Source organism: Hyperoodon ampullatus (genome assembly GCF_949752795.1).
Source record: "Hyperoodon ampullatus genome assembly, chromosome: 11".
Taxonomy (NCBI): Eukaryota; Metazoa; Chordata; class Mammalia; order Artiodactyla; family Ziphiidae; genus Hyperoodon; species Hyperoodon ampullatus.
The window spans coordinates 45,179,314-45,194,019 of record NC_136924.1 but is presented as its reverse complement, the minus strand read 5'-3'; the positions used below and the strand labels follow the sequence as shown (position 1 = coordinate 45,194,019).

General features: G+C 59.1%; 1 protein-coding gene across 1 annotated transcript; it reads right to left on the bottom strand.

Moving 5' to 3' along the window:
- Window positions 1-899: 899 nt before the first annotated feature.
- MAPK8IP2 (mitogen-activated protein kinase 8 interacting protein 2) lies at window positions 900-10,628 on the bottom strand (the record flags this gene model as incomplete). Its single annotated transcript, XM_079715815.1, has 12 exons — window positions 900-972; window positions 1,404-1,502; window positions 4,199-4,269; window positions 4,411-4,515; window positions 5,144-5,253; window positions 5,336-5,508; window positions 5,638-5,713; window positions 6,054-7,253; window positions 7,347-7,440; window positions 7,588-7,875; window positions 9,435-9,540; window positions 10,564-10,628. 12 exons carry the CDS (start codon window positions 10,626-10,628, stop codon window positions 900-902), a joined length of 2,460 nt encoding a protein of 819 aa, XP_079571941.1.
- Between the last annotated feature and the right edge of the window lie 4,078 nt (window positions 10,629-14,706).

The following is a 14,706-nucleotide window of genomic DNA, read 5'->3' as shown; positions in this document are numbered from 1 at the left end:
GGAAAGGACACACATTGCGTGACCTTCCTCTCTGGCCTCAGTTTCCTCGCTGACCAAGCACGTGTATTTGGGGAGCACCCCCCGCGTGCCGCACAGGGACACCGGCGTGATTTCAGAGCACACTGAAGGGGTGAAACTTCTCCTGATTCCATCACCCTGGGGTCTCAGTCCCCACGGCCATGGACAATGCCTGGGCCCCTGGCCCCTTATCTGCTCCCCCCCAACCCAGAAATAGCCAAGGTCACACCAAGCAGAGAGTTTATTGAGGTGCTGGACTGCGGGGAGTGTTTGCAGCGGCGTAGCGGATGCTGGTGTGGCCGGGACCTGGGCCGGGGCACCCTCCTCCTAGCAGCGTCTGGGGCTTGGGGTGACCACGACTCCTAGTCTCCCTCAGGGCCCTACTGGGGAACCCCTCCCTGCTTACCCCTGAGCTCCTCGTGGGGCACTATGGGGGGGGTCCCTCTCTTTGTCCCTATGGTGAGGATGGGATGATCCCTTGATATTCACTATAAAAATTAAAATTCCTTTATAAATCACATGGGAAGAGCAAGAGGGGATCACCTGGGAGCTTCCTCCACACGCCCCTCCCAATTCTGACCCCAAAGTAAAGAGCAGAGGGCAAGAGTTTGCAGGCACAGAGGAGCAGAGACAGACAGGAGAGAGGAGGGAGGCCAAGGGCAGACCAGGGCGACACAGAGAGAACAGATCAGGGGTAGCGAAGGTGCAGGCTCCACTCTTCAGCAGCCCCTGGGGAGCAAGGAGGAGAGTTCCCAGCACAGCCCGGAGACTCGCCAGATGTCAGGTCCCATGTGCCCCCAGTCCAGTCCTTGCCAAAGCCAAGGTGGCCGCATGAGACGCCCCCAGCCCCGGCCGCCCCGGATCAGGAGAGCGGCAGGTGGCTACTCCAGGTAGATGTCCTCTGTGGGGCAGGCGTACTCCAGGTGCTGCTGGTAGTACTCCAGGAAGGCGCGGCTGGGGAGAGAGCGGCCTCAGCCCCAGGCTCCCGGGGCCACCCACCTGGGCCTGCCCACGCCGCCCCCCGCTGCACCCCTCAGCCCTCGTGGCCCGGACCCTTTTCCTTACAGTCCAGCCTCAATGCTGCCTTCCTCCCGCCAGCCCCGTGGTCAGTGTGCCCGTGCCGTTCCCACGCCCAGGACTCCCCTCCACGCTCCTGCCCCAAGCATTCTGCCCACCACCTTCCCAACCCTCCACCACCACCCTCACCTGGCCTGCCCTCCGTTCCCCTCCCCTGTCTCCCCAAACCTCATCTCCCTCCCTCCTCCAAGCCTGCTCACCCCCCGGGCACCGCTGCTGCACCGGTTCCACATCCCCACCCCAGTCCCAGCGGTCACTCCACACTGGCCCAACCCTAATCCTGCGACCCACCCTCCGGACCCACTCACCCCACACTCTGGGCCACGGGCCTCATCGACTCCTGGGAGACGAAAACGTGGCAGGCAAAACGGCTCAGCAGCGGGTGTTTGGTGATGAAGCCAAAATAGCTGCGGGGAGAGCGGCGGTGAGCACACGGGGACGTCAGGGCACGGGTCCACCCCTCAGCCCCCAGGGATCGGGGAGAAGAGGCAGGAACAGAGGGCTCAGGGAGGGCGTGTGGGGCTGGGGAATGTGTGCGGCATTTGATTTCAAGATTCCAGGCCCCTTTCTGGGTCCCCGTCCAAGCACAGCGCTGGGCATCTGTGAGGAGTTAGCGATCTATGCTAATCTGTCCACAACAAGGGTGTCCCGCTGCATCTTCCTTCTCCCGAGACAGTGCCACCTGCCTCTGTGGCCCCCCACCCAAAGCCTGCCCCTGGACCACAGAGCAAGGCCTCCCCGTCTTCTGGGCCCCGCATCTCAGCTGACTCTTCCTTGTCACGTCACCTGACACCCTGAGCCGGCCCAGTCCCACCTCTGGTCCTGCAAACCCACAGCTGTTTTCCGGGCTCTGATGTGGGGTTTGACGCGGGCCCTGATGTGTAAAACAGTCTTCCGGAAGGAGCTTGTACCCTGGCTCGGCCGCCCCAAGCTCTGTTCCATGTATGCCTTTCCTGAATCTGCCCTTCTTCTCATCAAGACATTAATAAAAATTATTGTCCAGAGGGAGGAACTGCCAGAATCCTGCAGCAGGAGGGTTGAGACCTCCCCAGCTGTGGCCGATCCAGTCCACGTCAGGTGGCATTAGGGTTTTGTGGTTCCACCAGATGGGAATCCACACGACAGCATCACGGCTGGGACAACGTGCTCACGTTGACCACAAACACGTCACAGCCTTGTCTTGAATGCCACGCTCAGATGATCGCAATTCATGGGGGGGTGCCAGGCACCGTCCTAAACAAGCTCTTTATATCATTAACTCCCATAACCCTCACAATGGCCCTGCGCGGTGGGTCTCTAGATGAGGGCACTAAGGCACAGAGGGCGTCGGACACACAGCCAGTGTGTGGCGCCCCGGGAGCGCTCTCAACCGCCTGTGATCTCACACGCCACACGCTCCCACCTTACCCGGACACAGTGCACCCAGCACATGCCTAATCCAGCCCGCTTCACAGCGAGATGCCTGACACTGTCTCCTCGTGCCCCCTCACTGTGCGGACTGGGCTGAGTTCTGCAGTAACACGTACCAGGAAATCTGGGCCAGGACAGCACCTCCTCGGTCCACTCCTGGCCACAGAACTGCATCTGGGTCAGCGTCTGGCCTGGACGCCTGAGCCTGTGGCACCCAGTTTCCCTCTGCTGTCCTTCCTCTCTCGGGTGTCCACCCTCAGCCCACCGTCCGTGTGGGCCAACGTGCACACTGGTCCTCACGGCGCCAGATCTGCCCACCGCCTGTTCTGAGCCCTGGCCCTCCACCCCAGCCCTCCACCCCTCAGGGCAGCATCGAAACTGTGACCCCATCAAACCATCTCCCTCTCAAAGGAGAAGCAGCCCAACTGGGCTCTGACCCGGCTGAGGGTGGACACCATTGCCCAGCCAGCAGGCAGAGCGCCCCTCACTCTTACCACAAGTGTCCAGGTGACACACATGCCAGCCTCAGTATCTGTCACAAGCCTCAGCCCCAGCAGCAGTGTGTCCTTCCCACATCCTGCCTCTCCTGAGGACCTGCTTCCTAAGATACCACTGGGCCCTTCTGAGCCTCTGCTTGGCTCTGCCTGCGTCACAGGTTAGCTCCTCCTGTCGCTTCACCTACGGCACTGGCATCCCGCGCGCAGGAGGCCGGCTGGGCAGGAAGGCTGTAGCCCTCCATCCGCTGGTTACGCTTCTCTTTCGCTCCCGTCTCTTCTCTCTCTGCCTGGCTATCTTGTTTGCCCCGTAGCCGAAGTTATCTACCTGCTCCGAACGAACCTCCCCCCACGTCTCCCTTCCACATTCCAGACCATGTAGCAACGGCCACTTCACCCTCACTGCCTCTGGATTGAATACTGCATCGCCAGCCTGTCAGGCCCATTCACTCCATGCCTCTTCTCTTGGTGTGTGGGTTACTGACTGCTCAACACCCAGGTCACCCTTGATTCTCTCTCCAGGTCAGCCTCTACATCCAATCAACTCAGGTCCTGCCCGCCCACCTCCTAAATGCCACTAGGTCACAGCACCTGCATAACCTCAGCAGCCACCTGGTCTCCTGCCAGCAGCACTTGGGTCCTTCCACTCTGCACAGCAGCCAGAGGCAGCCCGTCAACCTGACTGTGTCACCCCATGACCCCACCGCCAATGGGATTAAGTATAAGCTCCCTGGCATAGTCAGAAAGACACAGGTGCTCTTAGTGTCCCTCCAGCCTTACCCAGCTGCCCCCAAAGAGCCCCCAGTGCCCCTTGCCCACAGCCCTGGCTCAGCTGGCTCCCTGCCAAAAAGATCCACCGTGTCACCCACTTGCCTTTCAAGGTTTGTAGAGTGGTCTTCAGTCGCCCCTCTAAGTCCCAGGAGAATGCGCCCGCCTCCCTGCAGGCCTGCTCACTGGAGCCCCACGCAGACGTCCACCAGATCCCCACGAGCGCTTCGAGCACTCGCTTGTCTGTGTGTCTGTCCCCCTACCCAGACCAGATGGGAGCCTGTCTGATTCAGGTGTCCTGGGCCCAGAACAGAGTGGGCGCCATGTGGGGACTCAACTCCTGGAGCCAAGTGGGTGTGGGTGAGTGGGTGGGATGGTGAATGGGCAGCCCTCAGGGTCTGAGGGGACCAGGGGATGGGTGAGTCTCCTACCAGCTGTTGCGGGGGTGGCAGCCGCAGAACGAGATGTTCTTCATCTGGAAGAAGTGGCTGCAGTGCTGGAACTAGAGGAGAGGTGGCAGGAGAGGGCCACATTAGACAGAGCGGCCCAGGGCCACTCCGGCCGCCCCTGCTGGACGCGCCTGTCTGGCCCCCTTGCCTCACCCCTCCCACCGTCCCCTGTGCCTCAGGCCCCCACACCCCACCTCGGGTCCTCCACTTAGACTCAGCTTGACCCCCCGAAGAGAAATCTCAAGGTCACAGGAGGCAGGAGGACGCAGGTGGACGGTCAGTTTCCGGGCAGTGGCGATCTGCAGAAGAAGTGAGGGGAGAAAAGGGTCTCCAGGGCCTACGAGGGTATCTCTCCCTCCTGGTGGGACGTTGTCGATTAGGTTTGAAGACTCCCGACAGCGATTCGGGAAGATGTGAGCATGGCCTTGACCTCTCCTCGGCCTCAGGACAGCCTGCCTCGTCTGCCTTCCGCCCCTCCCCAGGACTACGGCCCCACCAACCCCGGCCTGCTCACTGCCCGTCTCGTGAGCTGGACGCGGGCTCTCAGGCGCAGAGCCGTGCTGCGCCCCTGCTGCCCTCCCGCTCGTCCGCAGGCCCAGCAGATGAGCCGGCCCTCACCGAGTGTCCACTGAGTGAATAACGAGTGAGCAAATGACTTCCAGGGAAGGGTCTGTGAGAGCTGGTCTTGATTTTCAGACACGAATAGGATGGGCTGAAGGGGGGGAGGGGCCGGCGGGAAGGTGACGGGGAACAGCTGCCGAGCGCCACCCGAGGCCTGTCTGCCAGGCCTCTGAATCAGGGCTGGGGGGGCCTGGGCCCTGAGGCCCCCAAGCATCCTGGAACCCTCTGTGGAAGAGGGCGGAGGCCTGGGGCCTCCAAGGGCTGTGCCAGCCTGCAGGGCTCAGGGGCCCCCACTTCCAGACTGACCTTCTGCATGGCTGCACACAGGATGCCATTGCCCTGGTGACAGGGCACCTCCACGGAGCCCAGGAACTGCACGTCAAAGCGCTCCACCCAGCAGGGACCCCGCTTACTCCCTGGGAGATCACAAGGGGCCTAGGTCAGGTGAGCAAGAGAGGGTCTGGGGTGACAAGACGCCCCTTGGGGAAGGGGCCTCACCCAGCAGGTCCTTGGCCGGGCCAGGCACCGCGTGGGCATAGAAGGCAGGGAAGACGCCACGCTCCCCCGTGCGCATGTTGAAGCCACGGAACCAGAAGTCATCCTCCTCGGCCTCCACCAGGACCGGGTCATCCACATCCAGCTCAAGCTCATCAGGATGGCGGGGAATGAACCTGAGGTCAGGTCAGAGGTAGGAGTTCACTGGGGCAGGGGCAGGAATGGCTGGGCTGTGTCCACCAGTGTCCCATAGTGTCTGTAGACTCAGGTGGAGCGCCACTAGCAGCGAGGGGGAGAGGCTGTACCTGAAGACAGCCCGATGGGTTTGCTCTCTCTCCTCCCCATTCACCAGGCAGGAAAAAAGGCCGAAGGACTCGGTGCCTGAGAGACAGAAACCAAAGAGACAAAGGCTCAGGGGAGGGGCAGGAAGAGACGTTCCCCTCCTCTCAACAGTCTGGTGTGGGTTGTCCTGTCACGGAGGGAGGGAGAAGTAGCTCACCAGGGGCTGCAGACAGAGCAGCCTTCCCCACGCAACTCCCCACCCTATGGGGGCCTGGGGGAAGCCCCAGGCCCAGGTGCTGGGTAAGCGGGCAAAGCCCAGTCCTGACCACCTGCAGACCCTCAGGCTATCCCGGGCACTCCGGGGCTCTGCGTGGGCCCTGGGGCCAAGGAGCCAGGCTGTTCCCCCCGGGACCACCCCCTTTCCCCACCTCCCACTCACTGGAAGATCGAGAGGTGCTGTTGACAAAGACATTGAGGAACTTCTTGGAGAAGGTGAGGTCAGGGCTGTCCGGGGAAGCATCCCCGGGGCCCTGATCACGGCCCAGCAGTGCGGCTCCCGCCTCTTCCTCGCTGGCTTCGCCACCACTGTCCTCGCTGTCATCACCCAGGCCCGCGCAGCGCTGCAGGCTCACCAGCTCCAGCTGCGTGTGCTCGTCCACCACCAGCGTGTACTTGACCGCATCGTAAACCAGCGAGGCGTCCAGCGCCGCGGGGCCCGTGCCCCGGCCCCCGGGGGGCCCTGCCCCGGGCTCAGCTTCGTCCTCCTCCTCTTCATCCTCGTCGTCCTCTTCCGAGCAGGCGGCAGAGCAGGCGCTGCCGGGTCGGGCAGGGCGACCCGGAGCGGCCCACAGGGGCGTGATAGTGTCGCGCGTGGGGTTGCTGAGGAAGAGGCAGGGCCCGGGCTGCGCGGGGCCAGGCCGGGGGGCGGAGGGCTCGGGGGGCGGCGGCCCACACAGCGTCTCCATGTCCACCAGCTCCACGCCCGGCCCCGCCGCCGCCTCGGGGGCCGCGCCGGCGGGCGACACACACTCCCCGGCAGGACGCGGCGCGGGAGACAGGCACTGGCCCGGGCAGCGGATGGGCGAGGAGCCCTCGGAGATCATGCGGCTCACGAGGTTGCTGAGCAGCCAGGGCGAGTCGGCGTCCTCGCTGAGGTCCGGCTCGGACTCGGACCCTGACTCGTACTCGCTGTTGGTGTCGTCGGGGCCCACGGGCAGGAAGGCGGGGCGGCGCGGGGGCTCGCACGGCGGCTCGGGCTCGGGCTCCGAGGCCGGCGACGAGGCCTCCTCGATGGAGTTGGTGAGGTGTGAGGAGCGGCCGCTGCTGCTGCCGCCGTCGTCGCTGCTCCGCTCCAGCTCTGTCTCTGAGATGGACGAAATCATGCGCCCCAGGCGCGCGCCGCCCGCGTCCTCGCAGTCGGAGCCCGGCGACGACAGCTCCTGGCTGCTGCGCCGACCCCCGTGGCCTCCGCTGGAGCCGCTCCCCAGGTCGGCCTCGATGCCCGGATCCGAGGAGGGCGAGGCCCCACCTGACTCCAGGGGCCCTGCGGGCTGGTTGCCTTCGGAGTCGCAACCCGGGTGCACAGGTGACTGCGCCCCGCAGGGGCTTCGGTCCGTGGGCGGGAGGGGGGCGGGCGGCTCTGCGGAGCACGGGGTTGGGTCAGCCAGCCCACCTCCCCCACTCCTCCCTCCCTCGCCTCCGGCATACCCCCGCCCACCGCCGCCCAGCTCACCTCTGAGGGGCTCCTGGGCGGGTGGGCACAGCACTGTTTCCTGCCTGGAGGCTGGAGGCCCTGGAGCAAACCCTCCGTTGTTGTTCAGGGAGTCCTGGGGGGGAGGGGAGGGGCAGGGGGAGGAGAGCAGCGCTGAGGAGGGGCCCCAGCTCTCAGGGGTAGGTGGGGGGACAGGCTGCCGCGGGGCCCAGTCCCAGATGCTGGGAACCACGGATAGCTGTGGGTCTGGGTGCTCGCTCACCTGGGCTCCCAGCGTTGTCAGGTGGAGCGTGGTGGGCCGGTGCTTGTGGGGCTCCTCTAGGGAGGGGGAGGGGATCAGGGGATCCCGAGCCCGGGCCTCTGAGCCAGGGCCTCCTCCCTCCTTGCCCTCCCCTTCTGCTTCCTCCTCCTCCTCCTCCTCGTCCTCTTCCTCTTCCTCCTCGTCGTCCTCCTCCTCTTCATTGTCATCGATCATCTCAAACTCCTGGAAGTCATCCTGGAAGGAGCAGATGGGGTGCGGCTGCTCCGAACGCCCCAGGGAAAGGCTGTCCTGCAGGAAAGAAGGGCAGGGCAGAGCTGGGCCAGTGTGGGCCAGTGACTTGGGGTCCCAGGCGCCAGGAAAGGGGAAGGCAGGAAGCTATAAGTCAGGGGACAGAAGGCTCCCTCCAGTTCACCCTGCCCTCCACCGACAGAGCCGCTTTTTAAAAAAATCTGCTTAAGATACATAAGGATCCCTACAGCTCCTGGTAAGTAAGAGCCCACACTCCTCAGTCTGGGTGACAGAGAGACTCAAAGTGGCCCCGGCCCACCTGCCAGCCTCATCTCACCCTCAAACCCCATCACATTTGACACCAGCACTTTTCCTTCATAGCATTTTTTTTTTCTTTTTGCGGTACGCGGGCCTCTCACTGTTGTGGCTCTCCCGTTGCGGAGCACAGGCTCCGGACGCGCAGGCTCAGTGGCCATGGCTCACGGGCCCAGCCGCTCCGCGGCATGTGGGATCCTCCCGGACCGGGGCACGAACCCGTGTCCCCTGCATCGGCAGGCGGACTCTCAACCACTGCGCCACCAGGGAAGCCCCCTTCATAGCATTTTAACACAACTCATAGTTACTGTAGAGTTTCGGGTCTGTCTCCCCTACCAAGCTGCAAGCCCCACCAGGACAGGGCCGTGCCCATACTGGACACTGGTACAGCCCACCCCCAACCGAGAACAGGACCGGGCCCACAGTAAAAGCTCAGTAAATATCAAATGAATGCATGAAGCAAAGACAGCCAGCACCAGGCTTCACCAACCTCAGGGCCTCTGACCCACTAATCCCTTGCCAGCAATGCCTCTCCTCCATTCCCTCATACCTCCCTCAACTGCCAGTTCCTTCTAGTCCTCCCTAAGGGCACGGCTGTGCGCCATTTCCACTGGAAAATCTCCCTGATGGCCTCAGTCTTGGGTGGGTTCCCATCGTTGCACCTTCTGTCCCCTCATTGGAATCCAGTCGTTGACACTCAGGCAGCCACTGCCTCTCACATGTCTTTCTCCCCTACTAGGTTATAAGCTCCTGAGGGCAAGAGCCACACCTGTCCTGCTCTCTTCCCAGGCACCTGGAAGCCCCCAGCACTTGCCACATGGGAGTTGCTCAGAAATGTTCTTGAATGAAAACAAAAACGTAAAGAGATGGCGAGGAGGAGATGGGCAGGGGGGAGACTTCAGGGGTGGAGGCATGAGGCAGACAGATGGAGACTTGAGAGGTGGGGAAAGGGCAAAGGAGGAGATGAGGTGAGATGGCAGCTGGAAGGGGTTAGATCTTTCTGGGAAGTGAGCTGAGCACAGAGGCACCAAAGCACAGACACATCTCCCCTCCCCCAAGCTAGCCCGCTGGTGGGGGTCAAGCGAGGACTGATGGGGAAGGTCCTCAGTGGACCTCTGTTAGAAAAAGAGAGGTCTGATATCAAGGAAGACCCCAGGTCGAGAGGCCAAGGGAGAGGGGTCAATCAGAGGATTTCTTGTTTCAAGGCTGAGCTTAGACCCACCCTAAAGCCCCCGAGACTGCTAAGCATAACCTAAGCGAGACTCTCCCTTGAGAGAGTTCTCTGCCCCCAGCCCCTTCCCCACCTTCTCGCAGTGGTCCGAGTCGTAGCTGAGGCCCAGACCACAGTCATCGGTGATCTCAGACAGATCTTCATCATCAAATTCTTCCAGGCTTATGTCCTGTGGAGGCCTGGAGAGGAGAGCAAGGACAGGGCTCCTGAGAGAGCCACCAACCCTGGACTCGCTGGCTGGGAACCGGTCCTAAGGAGGGGCCAAGGGAGACCCCCCCTCCCCAGCTCCTAGGCCCCGTGATCTCCAGAGCCCCCAGTTCCCAGACCTGCATCCTGCCATTATCTTGGACCTCAAACTCTGCTCTCCAACGGATTTCCCCCTCAATCTGAGCCACGACCAGCCCAGAAGAGGCACCTGTCCCCCAAACCCTCCTCCCGGCCCTCCTTCCGCAAGGAGCCAGCAGCCTCTACCCCCCTCTACCCTCAGCTCCAGGCCCCTCTGGGTCACAGGCTCAGCCTCAGGGGAGTCAGGCTGAGCGGAGAGGGGGGAGGGGGAGCTGAAGCTGCAGCAGCAGGAGGAGGGGGAGGGGTCAAGCCTGTTCCGGGAGCAGAATCCGGCCAGTTTGTCCCCCACTCCTGCGGAAGGCAGGCCTACACCCAGAGGTCCAGCCCTCTCCCCACCCTAGTCCCTTCCCCCAGGCCCCAGGCTTGATTTCAGCTCTCTCCCTCCCAGAGCCCTAGAGACCAGGCCGGGCTTCCACCAGAGGCCCAACAAGGCCAAAAGGACACTGCCAAGCACAGAGTGCGTGCTCAGCATCCTGCCCAGGCAGCCCACCCCTCAGAGGCTCCGCCCACGATCTCTGAGGACCTCCACCTTGGAGGACCTCCACCTTGGAGGGGTCGGCTGTTCAGGCTGGGTGCAGCACTGGATCCCAGCAGGACTTTGGGGTTGGGGGCGGTCACTGGGGCTGGAGGACGGGCATAAGGGAAGGACAAAAATGGAGAGACCCGGAACCGAGGGGTGGGGGATGAGGCGCAGGAACCACGGGCCTCAGGACCAGAGTGGGGTCTGGGGCTTGGGCCCCCAAAAGCGGCGGGCGGGGGGGTGGCAGGGTCGGGTCGGAGAAGTCTGGGGACTGGGTCAGAGCGGGTGCTGTACGAAGGGAAGGGCCTGCCGAGGCCCGGGGCGCCCAAGTGCGTACCTGCAGCCTGGCGGCGACAGCGAGTGAAAGGTGGAAAGAGAAAACATCTCCGCCCGATCCGCCATCTTCTCCGGGGAAAGGTCCGCCGACTGCGGCGGGGGAGGGGTGCCCGGAGCGACAGCCCCGCACGCCCTTCGTCGCTCCCTCCCGCCCGCCCTCAGCCCGCCCCAAGTCACCTCGTGACACGCCCTGCGACACCCCGCTGCCAGCACACCTCGACGCCAGGACACCGCGGCAGCGCGAGCCGGGGGGGGAGGGGAGGACCTGGGAGGAGGGAGGATCCGGGGGGAGGGGAGGGGGGCGGACCCGGGAGGAGGGCGAAGGGGACGGCGGGGAAGCTGGTTGGAGGAGACAAGATGGTTTGACTAAGAGGCTCGGGTTGGGGGAGAATGGGGCTGCGGTTTGGTTTTTTCGGGGTGGGGGCAGGTGAGAAGCGGACTCGTGGGGATGGGGGATCCGTTCGTATGGTGAGAGCTTAAATGAGGAACTTGCTGTGGGGAAGTCGGTCCGCAGACCTCTAATTAACTGACTTTGGGGTGTGGGGTGGGACGGGGCCTGGTGGAGTGGTGGGTGCAGCCCCAGGAGCTGCGCTGACGTCCCAAGGAATCAGAACAGAAGAGCTGGGGTCCCAAGCCTGGCTCTGAGTGATTCAGACTGAGACTGGGCGGCGCGTGGACTAGGGCTGGAGGAGCTGTCCACGTCTGGGTGCTGATCAGGGCTGGTCGGAGCTGTCCCACAAAGGGTGCTGATTGGGCCCACGGAGATTTCTCCCTAAAACGTGCTGACTGGGACTGGAGGAGCTGTTTCCCCGACGGGTGCTGATCAGTGCTGGGCAGAGGCAGCTGCCCAAGGAGTGCTGATCCGGGCTGGACTCACAAAGAGTTGTGACCCAAACTTCCCAGATTTCCTTTCTATCCCGAGTCTTGTCATCAAACCGATTAACTTGGACATCCACATAAGTGACCCATCCAACACCCTTGACTCCTGATCAAGTCTGACGGTCTATGATCCACTAATGGTACACCTAGTACAAAACACAAAATCGACTGGACTTACGTGGGAAAACTGAAATAGCAACACACTCTCAGCAATCCTCATGACAGATGAATCCTAAAACGTCAGAGGATACTTTCTGACAATTTTCTCATAGATTAGAAAATAAATAAATGCAAACCTTCTATCTTTTACTCTACTCACATAGCACCGAAATCACAAACAAAATAAAAATACCAGTAGCTAAAACTGAAAAATGAAAAGCTTGAGAGGGACTTCCCTTGTGGCCCAGTGGGTAGGACTCTGTGCCCACAGTGCAGGGGGCTGGGGTCTGATGCCTGGTCAGGGAACTAGATCCCGCACGCCATAACTAAAGAGTTCACATGCCGCAATGAAGACCCTGTGTGCTGCAGCTAAGGCCAGGTGCAGCCAAAATAAATAAATAAATATTTTTTAAAAGAAAGAAAAGCTTAAGAGCCACACCTTGTTGGGAATACTGTCATAACCAGTAACTTCACCACCTCTTGAATCTTGATTTTAAGCCTCCAATTCTCTGATGATTGCCTCCTATTTTTCTCGCTTTCTTATGGTATTACCATGACACAATTCTCTGACTCCATAAGAAACGTATTCCAGGGAATTCCCTGGCGGTCCGGTGGTTAGGGCTCCGTGCTCTCACTGCCAAGGGCCCAGGTTCGATCCCTGATTGGGGAATTAGGATCCCACCAGCTGCACAGCACGGCCAAGGGAGAAAAAAAAGAAAGAAACTTATTCCAGGTACTATTGCTGTGTAGCAAATTACCACCAAATTTAGAGAATGAAGACAACCACTTTACTCTGCTTACAGTTTGGGGGTCCTACGTTTGGGAAGGACTCCAATGGGAAGCTCTTGTCTGGGGTTTCTCATGCAGTTTGGTTACAGCTGGAGGTAAGCTGGGCTGGATGTCTAAGATGGCTCACTTGCAAAGTTGACAGTTGGTACTGACTGTTGACTGGGAGCTCAGCTGGGGCTGTCAACCGGCACCTACACCTGACCTCTCCAGCATGGAAGTCTCAGGATAATTGGACTTCCTACATAATGGCTAGCTTCTCCCAGAGTGACTGTACTAGGAGGACCAGGGGTCAGCTGCGTGGCCTTTTCTGATTTAGCCTTGGAAGTCATATGGCTTCCTATTGGTCAAAGCAGTCACAATCCCATCTAGATTCAAGAGAGCAGTCACAGACCCACCTCTTAATGGGACGAGTGTCAAAGAACTGGGGGACCATGTTATAAACCCAACACAGATCTCCAGTCCATTGATCCTCCCACTTCTTTTTTTTTTGGCGGTACGCGGGCCTCTTACTGTTGTGGCCTCTCCCGTTGCGGGGCACAGGCTCCGGACGCGCAGGCTCAGTGGCCATGGCTCACGGGCCCAGCCGCTCCGCGGCATGTGGGATCTTCCCAGACCGGGGCACGAACCCGTGTCCCCTGCATCGGCAGGCGGACTCTCAACCACTGCGCCACCAGGGAAGCCCGTCCCACTTCTTTTTTTAACATTCCCTGTTTAAAAAATAAATTTGTTTATTTTATTTATTTATTTTTGGCTGCATTTGGTCTTCGTTGCTGCGCGCAGGCTTTTCTCTAGTTGCGGCTAGTGAAGGCTACTCTTCAGTTGCGGCGCACAGCCTTCTCATTGCGGTGGCTTCTCTTGTTGCGAAGCACGGGCTATAGGAGTGTGGACTCAGTAGTTGGGGCTCTGCGGCTCGTGGAATCTTCCCAGACCAGGGCTCGAACACGTGTCCCCTAAGTTGGCAGGCAGATTCTTAACCACTGCGCCACCAGGGATGCCCGATCCTCCCACTTTTCTCATTGCCAACTCAAGTTCCTTGCTTTAAATTAAACTCCTTTCTGGAATCATCAAGTTCTTCTCTTCTGGATCATTTCCAACAGCAAACAAGCATAATCTAGTGTTAAAAATAAATGGTATATTCTCATCTCTGCTCATAAAAGTGATCCAAAGCCATGGGGTTTTCAGTACTGTTATGCCTTAAAGGACAGGACAGTTAAAATGTCCTTTTGGTTTAAGAAAGAATGCTTACAAATAGTTATACCTTTTGGAAAACAGATTTCTACCAATGAGGAAAACTATTATGACAATGAATCGGACTTGAAGCTTTTTTTTAAAGGGATCGTTATGAGGAAATAATAACAATCTCTGAAATCTAAATGTCTAGCTTTTTGCTTCGTTGCAGCCAAGAAAGCAAGATGGGTCACCCGCAGCTCTACTGGAGCCATCGGAGAAAATTCGGCAAGGTTCTCACTCTTGCCACGTCTGCTCAAACCGGCCTGGTCTGATCTGGAAATACGGCCTCAATATGTGCCACCAGTGTTTCTGCTAGTACGCGAAGGATATCGGCTTCATAAATGAAGCTGGACTAAGTGAACTTCCTTGAATGTGTCATCGAGGACATCTACCCTATGCAGAAACAATGCAAGCTCTTTGTATATAAAATGAAAATGTTAAAACTTCCCTCAAAATAATAAATAAATGTCTTAAAAGACTCCTTTTGCATGAAGTACATTCTTCAGAATTTTCCTTATTGAGAGCTTTGGGAGGTAAACTCTCAGTTTGTCTAAAAATGTCTTTATTTTGCCCTATCTCCTGAAAGATGTTTTTACTGGATATAGAATTCTATGTCAGGTAGTTCATTTCCATCATCACCCAGTGTCTTCCTCTGAATTCCCTTGTTGCTATGAGAAGCCACCTCTCTGTCTGCCACTTCCTTGAAGGTAATTTCCCTTTCCTCTCCAGCTGCATTTAGGAGTTCTTTCCCTGACTTTGGTGCTCTGATGTTTTGATGCGGTGTATCTAGGTGTGGTGTATTTATTTTTTCTGGCTGAGGTTCACAGAGCTTCTTCACTATATGATTTCTCTTTCATCAGTTTAGAAATTTCACAGCCATTATCTCTTCAAATATTGCCTCTGCTCCGTTCCATCTCTCCTCTTTCTGGGACTCCAACAGATTCATGCTGGATGGAACTTCTCATTCGAGCCTCCATATTTCCTCACCTTTCTTTCATGTTTTCCATCTCTATGTCCTTCCAGGCAATATTCAGGTTAATTTATTCACATTTATCTTTTAGTTCACTAACTCTGTCTTTAACTGTTT